The sequence below is a fragment of the Petaurus breviceps genome, unplaced genomic scaffold (genome assembly GCF_028583685.1).
Source record: "Petaurus breviceps papuanus isolate PSGF00001 unplaced genomic scaffold, PetGlider_PUasm1.0 180, whole genome shotgun sequence".
Taxonomy (NCBI): Eukaryota; Metazoa; Chordata; class Mammalia; order Diprotodontia; family Petauridae; genus Petaurus; species Petaurus breviceps.
In genome coordinates, this window is record NW_027185782.1 from 4,993,153 (window position 1) to 5,007,400 (window position 14,248).

The 14,248-nt window shown below is 39.2% G+C and overlaps 1 protein-coding gene across 2 annotated transcripts in view; it reads right to left on the reverse strand.

Annotated features, from left to right (window-relative positions):
* SUGP1 (SURP and G-patch domain containing 1) overlaps positions 1 to 14,248 on the reverse strand; it is a 52,297-nt gene that overhangs the window by 17,419 nt on the left and 20,630 nt on the right. For both annotated transcript variants that reach the window (XM_069086906.1, XM_069086905.1), the window contains 5 exons: positions 13,983 to 14,210; positions 12,639 to 12,762; positions 12,267 to 12,370; positions 11,182 to 11,305; positions 8,801 to 9,153 (listed from right to left, as the gene is read on the reverse strand). In XM_069086906.1, coding sequence (XP_068943007.1) covers positions 8,801 to 9,153; positions 11,182 to 11,305; positions 12,267 to 12,370; positions 12,639 to 12,762; positions 13,983 to 14,210 — 933 coding nt within the window. The remainder of the gene's footprint in view (positions 1 to 8,800; positions 9,154 to 11,181; positions 11,306 to 12,266; positions 12,371 to 12,638; positions 12,763 to 13,982; positions 14,211 to 14,248) is intronic.

Genomic DNA, 14,248 nt, shown 5'->3' on the forward strand with positions numbered 1-14,248 from the left:
GGTGCCACTCTCTCCTGGTTCTCCTATCTGACAACATCTTCTCAGTCTCCTATACTGAATCTTCATCCAGGTCATGCTCACTAACTTTTGAGTATTCCACAAAACTCTGTCCTGGGTCCTCTTCTCTTCTTCCTCTATACTATTTCATTCATGATCTCATGAACATACATGGATTCAATTATATCTATGCTAACACTTCTCAAATATAACTTTTCTGCTGACCTCCAGTCTCTGCCTATTAGACATCTCATATGACATGGCCAGTAGATAATTTAACCACAGGTCCAAATCTGAACTCATCACCTTTCCCTCTTCCAAATTTTCCTATTACTGCCCAAGATACCACCATCTTTCCAGTCCCCCATGCTCACAACCTAGGTGACATCCTTCATTCCTCACTATCTCTCACCCCCTTAATCTAATCTATTGCCAAGGCCTGCCAATTTCACCTTTGCCACATTTCTGGAACGACTTCCTCTCTCTGATACTGTCAGCACCATAGTGCCGACCTTTATCTCCTCACACTTTAGCCTGCCACAAGTGTCTCCTCACTCCAGGCCATCCTCTACTGAGCCAACAAAGTGATTTTCTTATGTACAGGGCTGACCACATCACCCCCCCATTACTCAATAAACTCCACTGGCTCCCTGTCACCTCCAGGATCAAATATAAAATCTTCTGTTTGGTATTCAAAACCCTTCATTACCTATCCCTGCCCTTCACTTTTCCAGTCTTCTACCTAACTCTCTGACACATGCTCTTTGATCCAGTAACACTGGCCTCTTTGCTGTTCCTTGAACAAGACACTCCATTTCTGGACTCCAGTCATTTTCTCTGGTTGGTCTCATGTCTAGAACGTGCTCCCCTCCTCAAGTTCTACTTCTTGACTTCTGTCTTCCTTCAAGTTCCAGCTAAAATCTCTCCTACAGGAAGCCTTTCCTGATCCCCTCTTAATTCTAGTGTCTTTTTTCTCTGTTGATTATTTACTATTTATCCTGAATATAGCTCGTTTGTCCGTTGTTTGCATACTGTCTCTCCCATTAGATTGTGAGATCAACGAGGGCAAAGACTGTCCCTTGCCTTTCTCTGTATTCCTAGCACTTAGAATAATGTCTGGCACATACAAGGAGTTTAATAATGCTTGCTGACTACTGATCTAATCCCCTCTTGTCTTCACCAGCAGATAGTCCCGTTATTATTATGTCCTACTCTTATGTTAAATTTTTCCCTTATCTATTGGTTCCTTCAAAGTTACCTAGAAACATCTCCAAGTCTCCCCTTTAAAAAAAGTTCTACTTACTCCAATCTCCAATAGTTATTGGGCCACACTTCTGAGCCATTTCCTGGCTAAATTCCTCAAGAAAGCTATTTCCCTGGGTACTTCAACTTCTCTTTTCTCTCCCACCTCAGCATCTGGCTTCCAAACCCATCACACAATGGACGTTTCTTCTTCCAAAGTTACCAATGATCACTTAATTGCCAAATCTAATGGCTTTTTTTCCAATTCATGTCCTTAATGACCACTGCAACATTATGATACTCTTTGTTCTCTAGGTTTTCAAGACTCTTTCCTCATTCTCCTCCTAGCTGTTTGACCACTCCTTGGTTTCCTTCATCCATATCAGACCATCCATAATCATTATAGTTCATATTTATCTGGTGTCTGATATGTGCCAGGCACTGTGCTAAGCACTTTACCAATATTATCTCATTTGGCCCTTACAATAACCCTGTGAGGTAGGTGCTCTTATTATCTCCATTTTACAATTAAGGAAATTGAGGCAAACAGAGTAACTTGCCGAAGGCCACACAGCTATTAAGTGTCTGAGGCTGGAGTTGAAGTCAGGTTCTTCCTGTCCTCTGTCCATTGTACCACCTAACTGCCTCAAAAAAGAACCATAGCACTGGGAAAAACAGACATCAGGGACTGACAGAAATGCCTTCAAGAGCCTGGAACAAGAAAGAGCTACAGCTATAATAGCACTTAGTATTTCCAGCTGGTATCCCATGCAACCAGTGACAGGAGAGTGCTGCTTAAAATATACAGCATTACAAATTGGTTTCCAATGACACTGAAATAGTAGTTATCACAAAAACAAACCAGGATCCCAGATTAAAAATCCCCTGCTCTATACTATCTCAACTAGTGAAATCATCAGGTCCAAAGGGTTCAAGTTATCATCTGGCAGATGATTCCCAGATTTCTATACAGGACTGAAACTGAATGCTACATCATCAAAATGACCAAGCTTGGCTCCAAAAAAGAAATAAGAAGGCACCTCCTTTCCTACTTTGAAGAGGTGGTGGAACTATAGATGTGGAAATCTCCAAATGTCAGACTTCTAAAATATAATGGTTTAAAAAATATTGGTTAGCTTTGCTGAACTATTTTCCCCCTTTTTTATTCTTTGTTATAAGAAATGTAGGAAGAAGGATTCAGGAAAAATGGTTGGAATAAAAACAAAAGATATTAAAAAAATTATTTTGGAAAAAAAAAGCTTTTAGTGAATTGGGTGACTCCTAGAAGAACTGCACAGGATGAAAAGGGTGGCAGTGTTGTAATATACAGTGAAGTGAAGCAGCAGAGAGGACATAGAGCCACGGACGTAGGTATCAACAGCTATCCAACAATATAGCTACTCTATAATTACTGTTATATTGTATATTATATTATTACACATCACATTCATTGCATAATAGTCTATCATATCTTCCCTGTTGGGCTAACTGTCACAAAACCAGAAGCCATGTCTTAAAGACTTTTCTATCTTCTTCAATGCCTATCTAGCATAATACTCTGCATGTGCTACATACTTAATAGGTATTTGAATTAATTAATACCTTTAGTCCCAAAACCATGATTTCACTCTTAAAACCCATTCAAAACTTTTGAGATGGCAGCACACCGTAAATGTATCATTACTCATAGTATAATCACAGAATCTCTGACCCTAGAGTTGGAACACATATTAGCAGTCTTATCCTATCTAGTCCAGGGTTTTCAAATCCAAATTATGCTGAAGACTGGGGAAATATAAAAATTTTGTACTGTGGACTGCCTTATTGGACAGGAAACAAGGAAAAGACAGGAGCAGGGTATAAGCAATTGAGGGAGGAGGAACTGGGACTGTTTTCTAACATTCTTAGGTTTGAAAAAGGATCTTCAGTAGTATTCTTGTCTACAACAACTGTATTATTGTCTATTCCCCAAGTGAAAAATTTTCAAAGGACATAAAAAAATCAATTCTCAAAAGAAGAAATCTAAAATAGCTATGATCATGTGAAAAAAATGTTCCAAATTACTAATAACTGGAGAATTGCAAGTTAAAGCAACTCTGAGGTTCAGCCTCACAGCCTTCAGATTGCCAAAGCTGACAAAAAAGAAAAATGACAAATGCTGGGAAAACAGGCATATTAATAACTGCTGGTTGAGCTAGGAATTGACAGATATTTAGAAACGCAATTTAGAATCAGGACCCCTAAAGTTATTAAATTGTGCATGCCCTTTGACCCAGAAATGCCACTATACTCCCAAAGAGATCAAATTGAAAAGGAAAAGAATCCATATGAATCCAGGAACTCTTTTTCTGGAGGCAACGAATCAATTAATCAATAAATGTTTATTAAGCACCTATTATGTACCAGGCACTGTGCTAAGTGCTTGTGATGGGGTGCTTGGGGTGTCTATGTTTGTAACATCAGTCTGTAAAATCAATTTGTAAAACCAGTCTGTAAAATCACATTTCCCCCTCCCCAGCCTCAGAGCATTAACTCTGCCCCTTCCCCTTGCCAGCACTCTGCCTAGCAACAATTCATGAACTGTTTATCTCCCCTTAATATAATGGCCAGATGCACCTATGAATACTTCAATGCACTATCTGTAAGTTAACTCCTCAGCCAATTATACACATCCTGAATTCCCATTAGCCTTGGTTCCCAACATCCATCTTGTCAAACATGACACTGATGGGTGGCAGACTAGGTACTTCTCAGTCAGCCCTGACTGCTGGCTGACACATTTCAAGTCAATGTCTAGTGACATTTCAAGCCTAAAACCATACCTCCAGCCCCGCTTTGTGCTATTTCCCAGTGAATTATGGGCAATATGCCTGCAAAGTAGATATTAAAAGTGCATGTTCCTTTAAGCACTAACCACTCCTTAACTCCTCCCTAATCCCACCCTTACTCACCTAGTTAGCATAATTGACCTCTGATTTACTATTGTTAACTTTATAAACTATACCTATGACTTTTTTAAGGTTGCAGGTTCCCTAAGAACTCTTGCCTGCTGTAAAGCGGAACGATAAGCTTTTACAATCCTGACTTAAAAGACTGCTTGGGTCTTATGAATTCATTCCAGATTGACCACTCAGGGACTCTGGTCATTGGAGCCCCTGTACCACCTATCACCCCTTCTTCACTAGAACTAAGGGGCAGTTCATATATTAGACAAAGACTGAATAAATTATGGTATATAAATGTAATGGAATACTACTGTACCATAAAATTTGACGAAAAGTATAGTTTTAAAGAAACCTGGACAAATGAATTAATGCAGTGTGAAATGAACAGAACCAGGAGAACAATTTATACTATAACAAGACTATAAAATGAACAACTCTGAAAGACTATTTCAGAGAGCTGATAGGTAAGAATGTTACCCACCTCCTGAGAGTGATAATGGATGATCAGAATCAGACAAAAATTTAAAAGAAAATTTAAAAGAATAAATATGAGAACTTGTTTTGCTTAACTATATATATATATGTGTGTGTGTGTGTGTATACATATATATACATATATATATATATATATACACACACACACATATACACACACACACACCTTTTGGAGGGGGGAAGGCAAGGCAATTGGGGTTAAGTGACTTGCCCAAGGTCACACAACTAGTAAGTGTGTCAAATGTCTGAGGCCGAATTTGAACTCCTGACTTCAGGGCCAGTAATCTATTCACTGTGCCACCTTGCCACCCCTATGTACATTTTTAAAGTAAGTTTTAACTGGTGTCTTTTTTTTTATATATATATATGACCACAATTTTCTCCACTATCCCGTTCTCCTCTTCCTCCTAAACAGCCATTTTATAAAACAAATAAAAAAATTTTAAGGCAAAAAAATAGGGGAAAAAAAATCAGTATAACTGATTAATACACTGAAAAATCCCAAAACTATGTGCAATGCTCAATACTTGTGAATCTTCTACCTCTTCAAAGGGGTGGAGTAGTAGTAGCTCTTCTTTTAAGCTTTACTTGGTCATTAGACTATCTATATTTGTTGTAACAGGTGTTTTGGTTTCGGTTTTTTTTGGGGGGGGGAGGATGGACTGGGGAGATGAGGGAGAAGAAATAAATGCTTGTTAATTGAAAAAAAATTTATTTAAAAAAACACAACAGTATTGTGGTCTGTTAAAAATTTGCTAGAGGCTGGAAATTATTAAAGAATGAGGTACTCTATTAACTGGAGAAATGCAAATCAAAACAACTCTAAAGTACCACATCACACCTATCAGATTAGCTAACATGACAAAACAGGAAAATTGTAAATGCTGGAGATGTGAGAACACTGAAACACTAATGCATTGTTGGTGAAGTTGTGAACTGATCCAACCATTCTGGAAAGCAATTTGGAACTATGCCCAAAGGGCTATAAAACTTCGTATATCCTTTGACCCAGCAATAACACTTCTAGGGCTGTATCCCAAAGAGATCATAAAAATAGGAAAAGGGCCCACATGTACAAAAATATTTATAGCAGCTCTTTTTGTGGTGGCCAAGAATTGGAAATTGAGGGGATGCCCATCAATTGGGGAATGGCTGAACAAGTTGTGGTATATGACTATAATGGAATACTATTGTGCTATAAGAAATGATGAGCAGGCAGACTTCAGAAAAATCTGGAAAAACTTATATTAACTGATGCTGAGTGAAATGAGCAGAAACAAGAGAACACTTTACACACTTACAGGCATACTGTGCAATAACTAACTTTGATAACTTAGCTCTTTCAGCAATGCAAGAATCTGAGACAATGGGGTAGCTAGGTAGCACAGTGAATAGAGTACCTACCCTGGAGTCAGGAGAACCTGAGTTCAAATCTAGCCTCAGACACCACTTAACTTTAACTAGCCTTGTGACCTTGGGCAAGTCACTTAGACCCAACCACCTCCAAAAAGAAAAAGAAAAAAATGAATCTAAGACAACTCCAAAAGACTCATGATGGAAAATGCTATCCACATCCAGAGAAAGAACTATGGAGTCTGAAGGCAGATCAAAGCATGCCATTTGTTCTCTCCTTTTTGTTTTGTTTTTTTCTTTCTTGCAGTTTCTCCCACTCATTCTGATTCTTCTTTACAACATGACTAATGTGAAAATATGTTTGATAAGAATGTATATGTAGAGCCTTTATCAGATTGTATGCCATCCTGGGAAGGGGGGTAGGAGAGGGGGTGGAGAAAATTTAAAACTCAAAATCTTATGGAAGTGAATGTTGAAAACTAAAATTAAATCAATTAATTTAAAGAGGGAAAAAAAAGAATAATGTAGCCAATTCATTGCCCATACAAGCACTTTAATCTGTCCATGTATCTACTGATATGAGATCATCTAACCTGGACACAATACATGAGATGATACTTAACAGCTATGTAACCTTAGAAAATCACTCAATCGCTGACCTTTATTTGTCTCATGTGGATATAAAACTGGAAAAATAGTAATACTAGCTCAGAAGGTTGTGAGGAACAATGAGAAAGCTGACAAGATGGTACAATGGTTAGAACAGTGGACTTGGAAGTCATGAAGACCTAAGTTTAAATCCAGTCTCAGACACTTACTAGGGTTTGTAATCTTAGGCAAATCACTTAACCCATCTGCCTCAGTTTCCTCACCTATAAAATGGAGATAACAGCATCTACCTCCCAGAGTCACTGAGAGGATAAAATGAGATATTTTAAAAGTAAAGCAAGTTTTAAACTTTCGTGTGCCACATAAATGCTAGTAAAAAAAAATCAAAGATGTTAAAAATTTCAAACCTTAAAGCACTAAAGAAGTCACAAGATCATAACTGTGAAGCTGGAAGATACCTTAAACGTCATCTAGTTCAACTCCTCCATTTTATAGTTGAAGTAATTGAAGTACAGGGAATATGTGACTTGTCCAAGGTCACACAGTAATAAATGGCAGTCAGAATACAAAATTAGATCATTTGATTCCCAAAATCAGTTCTTTCCAATGAACCACAATTTTACATAAATGTCCTCTGTTAATACTATAAGCAGGACTAGGATTCATATGAATTAGAAGAAAAGGATTACCCATTCAAATAGTTCATGGTTGCATACACTATACTGACAGTCTGACTGGAGCCCTTATATGACTTTAAAAGATCTCCAACTTGTTTATTTATCATTCAGGTTTTTTACTTTCATCCAACTTACCCCATAAATCAACTCACCAATGAGAAGCTAATCGGGAAGTTGCTGAAATGTTAGTCATTAATGTTAGTCATTTGAGGCCTAGGAAGGTAAAAGCTGCGACAGCTTTTATGATTTCTTTTGACAAAATTTTTCAATCTTTTTCTTATGTGCCTTCTCTACTTCCTTCCCCCCAGAAACAAAGTAAATTTAATTCTAATGAAGTAACAAAGCAGTTAAATCCTTAATTTATCTTTATAAAACAAACTATGGGAAACAGATTTCAAAAAAATCTGAGAAAGGATAGGCAGGATTTTATGGTCTAAGATTCAAGAGGGCACATCAGTTCACAGAGGATACAAAGCTTTCAAGACTAATATTCTGAAGATGAAATGTTTCAAATAAGGAATAATAATAATATTTGTATAGTGTTTAAGACTCACAAAGTTCTTTCTTCACAACAATTCTGCCAGTGGGAATCAGATATCTGAGAACTGTCCCCAAGTCTTCCCTTCTCCAGAGTAAATACCCCTAGTCCTTCAACTCATTCTCAAATTATATTTTTTGAATGTTCTCATCTTGGTTCCCCGTATTCTCAATATGTTCTAGCTTGTCAGATTTCCCCCTACAATGTGGAACCTAGCACTGGCTACAATTTTCCACTGAAGGCTTTTCCTCTCCCTATCATCAATTCAAAATCTCATTAAAGAATTCAATGTACCACATTCTGAGCACTGATTGAATTCTCTAAGAAATAAAATAACTGGCTCAGTCTCACACGGAGTTTTCCATTTTGGAGAGGCAAACCAAGTATAACAGCTAAGCACTAGAACTGAAAACTGCATCAATGTCCGTATGTAGACTTTCCTGATATGTCTAAATGTATACCAAATCCCTTCTGGGATCTTTCCTTAATAAAGGAAGGATCAAACTGCTGATCAGAGCTATAATGAAGATGTGGAGTAGCTGAGCTCAGATTTTGACAGGTGCTTCTTTGACCACCTCAGCTCCTAGAGGAAAACATCCTTCAGTGGTTCCTGGGAAAATACCCTAATGAGCCAGAGCATAGCAGGATTTTCCAGATAACCTAAGAAATGATATCCAATTCCCACAATCGTGAGATAAAGTAGTTTTATCTCCATCAACATATAAGGAAAACTAGATATAAGGCTTCATCTAGGGCTGCTGAGCAGGAAGATTATAGGAGACAAACTTGTGCTGTCCCTGTTTATAGATCTGCTTGACTTAAAATATGCTGAAGGTAACATATGGTAAGAAGAAAAGTCTAATTAACCTAACTTGAAAGTGACTGGGGGTAGGGTTGGTGGAAGGGAGTTAAACAGATTTTTTAAAATAGGCAAAGGTTACTACCTGAGAGAGGGGAAGGGGAGGCATCCACATCCTGCTGAACCATCTCAGGTGGAGGCAGTTCAACCTTCTCCTCTTCTGGGCCCCATCTGCTCTTCCTTTTCTTCTTGGTTGTAGCTGCAGCCACTGCCTTGCCAGGAGCTGGAGTGGTGGAAATGGTGGTGGTGGTGGTGGAGGAGGAGGAGGAGGAAGGGGACATGGATGAAGAGGAGGAAGGGGCCTCTGGAAGTATCTTCCGTTTCAGACCAGGATCAGGTGTGGAGGTTGTACCTACAGAGCTGGCCTTGGCTTTCCGGAACTCCTCCAGTTTCTGTCGGTAGTATTTATATCCTTTGCTATTCGGTTCATATAAAAACCTATAAAGTTGGATATATGCGATTCTAACTAAGAAGACCAAACAACATAGGTTCAAGTCTACTACTACTCTAGGACATCAGTGACTTTCCAAAAGGGCAACTATTGCAAGTATCTACATAGGGCAACATCAGATGCTTTGGGATTATTTTAGGTCAATGCAAACTCACTGAGCTACTCTCAACTATTACTTCCCCAATATACTGTCCATTTCAATTCACACCAGACACTCAGGTTCTGGGTCATTAGTTGACTGTAGATAGATAAAGAATCTGTTCACTAAGAACAGCAACTTAAGAATATAACAACCGTATCTGAGGGAGAGTACATATTTCCACCAACAGCAGGTTCCAGAATCCATGCTGACAACAGATATTTTCAAGGATTCATTTAAAAGCAAAAGTTCTTACTAAGTGCTCGGAGGAAAAGGGTGGAAATCATTGTACAGCCCACATATTTAATAATGGTGGGATGATAATGGTGAAAACCAGACACTGTCTCACAACTTTTACCATCAAACAAAACCCAAAGAAAACATTTTTGCCTCCCTCAATTCCGTATCTGGAAAAAGCCTTCACCTAGATCCTGGCTGGATTGTTTCAGGTAATAGCTTTGAAATGAGCACTATCTTTGTACTAGGAAATTCTAAATCGTATATTAAAAAAATCCACTAAAGTACTCTGACTCGTAGTGTGGTTGGAGGTGAACCTGAGTTCTCGAAAGCTATGCCAATACTACCCAAGAACTAATTATCCTACCACTGGAAAGGTTTATAATACAGATCCAGTGAAGGACTGTGTATCTGTTTTCTGAAGACCAACCTAGATAAGTTCAGAACCAAAGGACTGGCAATGAAAAAAAGTGACTTTTCTTTGGCCAAAGACTGACAAAGAGACCACTGGTACATGATGGGAAGGCAGGGTTTGGTGATAGTATAATAATATTACTAACTGGTATTGATATACTTTAATATTTGCCAAGTACTACATACAAATAATTTCATTTGATCTTCACAACCCTGTGAGGTCAGAGCTATGGGGATTTATTGTTCCCATTTTGCAGATCTGGAAACTAAGGCTGAAAGAAATTAAATGACTTAGCCAGGGTCACCCAGTTAGTAAGTGTCTGAGGTAAGATTTTCATTAATGTCTTGCTGATTCCAAGTCCAGCACTCTATCCACTATACCACACTGCCTCTTGATGTTGGTCAGAACAAGACTACATGAGTCATACCCATGTAAATAACAGTGGACATGCATCAGAACAGTCTTATACAAGGGTAAATAGTTATACACTGGCCTGGATGGAGGACAGAGACCCAGGAATAACACATAAAAGACAGCTGATTTCTATCTGGAACTACTTAGGAAATACAGCTTGTCAAGTGGTGAAAACATCCCGGGAGACACACAGCATAGAAGGTCAGCATAATTTTGTGGAAAGAATACTCAATCTAGAGTTGAAACCTGGGTTTGAATCCTGACTCTAACACTATGTGACCACAAGCAAGTCAATAACATTTCTGGGTCTCAGTTTTCTCATTTCCAAAATGGGGATAAGAATGCTCATACTACCAGCTCAGCTAGGTGGTGCAGTGAATAGAGCACCAGCTCTGGAGTCAGGAGGACCTGAGTTCAAATCCGACCTCAGACACTTAACACAAAAACTACCCACATTACCTTGGGCAAGTCACTTAACCCCAACTGCCCTCCAAAAAGCAAAAAAAAAAAATGCTCATACTACCTACAAACAAGGCTATTGCAAGGAAAGTGCCTTGTAACCCTAACAGCACTACATAAATGTGAATTGCTTTATTATATTATTGTTATATCAAGACCTGAAGTGCCATATGCTATACAGCAGCAGCTGGGGGCTTGGAAGACCAACTTCATTAAACCTAGTTATCTATTTATATCCTCAAGCAAAAACGGCACTTCTGCAGACAGTATACATCAGCAGCATTATGGTCAACTGACTCCTGAGGGCTCTCTTTCTTTCATGAATGTTAACTGCAATCATTCTTATCTCACCTGAATGCATGGTTTTCCCTGTTGTTCTGCAAGGCAATTGTTTCCACTTCTGGACCCCCGTCAGCTATAAACCTGGCCAGCTTCTCAGCAAAAGTCTTGGTCTCTTCATCCTCTGGGGGTGAAACTTTAAGCAGGCTGTCAGTACTGGGTTCAACTCACCACACCCAACAGTCAAAAGCCTAATATGTTCTAAGAACCCCAAGGGCAAGAGGAGGGGTTTATTGGGGGAATGATACAAAGAAAAACAGGCAAACGGTAATCAGGTTACTTCACTGGGAACAAATTGTGGTGCTTACTAGTCTGACTGCTCTGAATGATCCCTAGCCAAGAATTCAAACCACATATATTTCTTTGGACTGGGACATGGACATTCTCTTTTGGAATCCGAGTTCGTACTCTACATTCTGAACAAGATGGAATTTGAGAGAGACATTCTATGTCTAGACAGATACTTAGTTTAAAGCACCACTTGTGGGGCTTGTCTAGGCTAGGCCCAGGGAAATGAAATGAGAAAAAAATACAGGTCTGTCCCCATGATTGAGTGTGCTTCTCACTCTTACCTGTGGGAGCCCTATACTGAGTTGGAGTAATAACAGGAAGGAACATGGGAATTAAAGAGCAATTGGCTCTTTATGGGAATCTCCTTAAAAAACTATTTCTGCTTAACCATCAGTTTTTTTTCCCCATTGCCCTACAGTAGTTTATCATTCACTGGGATATTACCCCATTTAAAATATGATGACTACTTAAAATTTTTCATCTTTCATTTGAAATTTACTGCACTGAAATCTTAAAAATTCATTTCAATTCCCCCCACATTTCTAGTCTGAGAAAGAGATGGCACTTCTCAGGTTAAGTGCAGACTGAAAATTGGCATCTGAACCTTAAAACACCTTTTGTATTCACAGCTGAGCTTCTGCTACTTGGAAAAGAATGAAGCTTCGACTCTTTTCCACTGATCTGCACAGTGAAGCCTCAATACTAATTCTGCAAGCTATCTGCCCTTGCTATAGCCTGTTCAGACCCAATACAAAGGAAAGCATTTCTGACCCTCTGCACCGAAATTCAACAGCCCCCTCCTCTACCTTTTTGAGAAGATGGTGTCTGGGCATTCTGGTTTTCCTTTTTCATCTCTGCCACTTTCTTTCTGTAGTACAGGAATTCTCTGCTGTTCTTATCATGCAAAAATCTGGAAGGATGGTCAGAAAAAGTTATGCAACATGTTACTCTGACAGTTTAATTCTAAAGCTTTTGATGGTTACATTACTAAAGGGAATAAACATCTTAATGTAATATAAGCTCTGAGAGGCATCACACCTAGAGCTTCTGATAGAGCTCTACAGTTTTTTTAATGAAAGTTTCATTATTGAGTCAGTCACACACACAAGGCTCCATACCTTAACACTAGAAGTTAATAAGCTGATTAAAAACAATAAATTAAGCACAGTTATACTTACGAAAATGCAGGGTTATCCTTGTAGTCCTCCATAGCAACCTTTTCTAATTCAGGGCCTCCTTCTGCCACAAACCTGGCCAATTTCTCTACCACTTTCCGGGTCTCTGCATCCTCTGGGGGTAAAACTTTAAGCAGGCTGTCAGTACTGGGGTTCAATTCATACACCCAACAGTCAACAGGCACATTATTTCTAAGAACCACAACAACAGACAAGAATGGGATGGGGGAGGGAGGGAAGAAGAGGGATGAAATGGGGGCGGTAATCCTAGTATGATATACAAATTACCAGTGACTGACTGCTGGGGGCAGGGATGTAATTCTAAACAATCTCATGAAATGCAGGGGAAGGAAAAAAGCTAAATCCACTTGGGTCACTGCCAGAATGTGAGTATACAGAATAGTCACTAACATACCCTCAATACAGCCTTTAATGAGTAAACTTTTGTTGTTTGGAGTAGGGGGGAAAGGAGTGTGTATGGAACTTGAGTGTAATTAAACTGGAACCTAATAACTAGTTTTCATTTTCTTACTAAGATTAAATGGTCTCTAAATCCAGAATGGCATTAATGCACCTACAGGATGTCTGCCATTACAACATGTGCTTTCTAGAGAACATCTTTCTCTCAGAGCTTTCCCTCCCTAGACTACAAACAAGTTTCTGTAGGCGAATGACAGTTATGACCTCTCTGCCCACCTCCTCCCAAAGCAGACTTAGAACCAGGACAAAGTACTGAAGTGAACATTATTATTTTCCCCCAGGACAAGAACAATAAGAGTAACACAGACTTCCTCTACCATTCTACCCAAATGGATCCTTGGTCAATTCTGGAAGGAAGACCCCAGGAAGATCTAAATGGAAGAGGAGTGGAATTTCCAGGACTCATTCAGAGACTGAGATGAGTGGATCAAATGGACTCAACATGGAGTTGGGGAATGTGAGAGAATTAAGAACTAAGAATCCATTTGATCTGCAAAGGACCTTAGAAAAGGAACCACATTTTACAGAGGTAGAAACAAGTTCTGAGAGGGCCAAGGACTTTCTCAAGGTCTCATGGTCAGTTAGTGACAAAGTTAGCACATAGAATTCAAGTCTCCTGACTCCTAGTTCAGGGCTCCTTCCACTTTAACACAGTTGTCTTCCATAATATGAAGTTTCCTGTTTCTTATACACAAAAATGAGAAACACTGGGATCTCTTCTTTAAGGCAAAACACACTTGTCATTCACCCAAAAGACAGAGTCCCTACTAGAAATCTAGGTTTGTCCAGTATTCCCACTCCTCATGCTACTGAGTAGGCCAATTTATAAGAAAACTTGAGGGGTTGAGGGGAAAGCACTACACTTACTTTTAATTTCCAACCACTGCTCATAATCCTCCTCGTCATCATCATCTGGAGACTGGAAGACACTCAGGCGGTTAGCCACAGGGCTCTGCTTGGCATGAGAGTAGTTCTTTACTTGATTGAGAGGGTTGCTCACTCCCAGGCTGGGTCTCTTTCCAATCAAGATTGGTCTTTTCCCAGCGCTGGAGGTAGAGACATTAGAGGAAGCACAGGCAGAACTTGGAGAAGCATCTTGGGAGGAAAGAAGAGCAAACACAGCAACAAAAGAA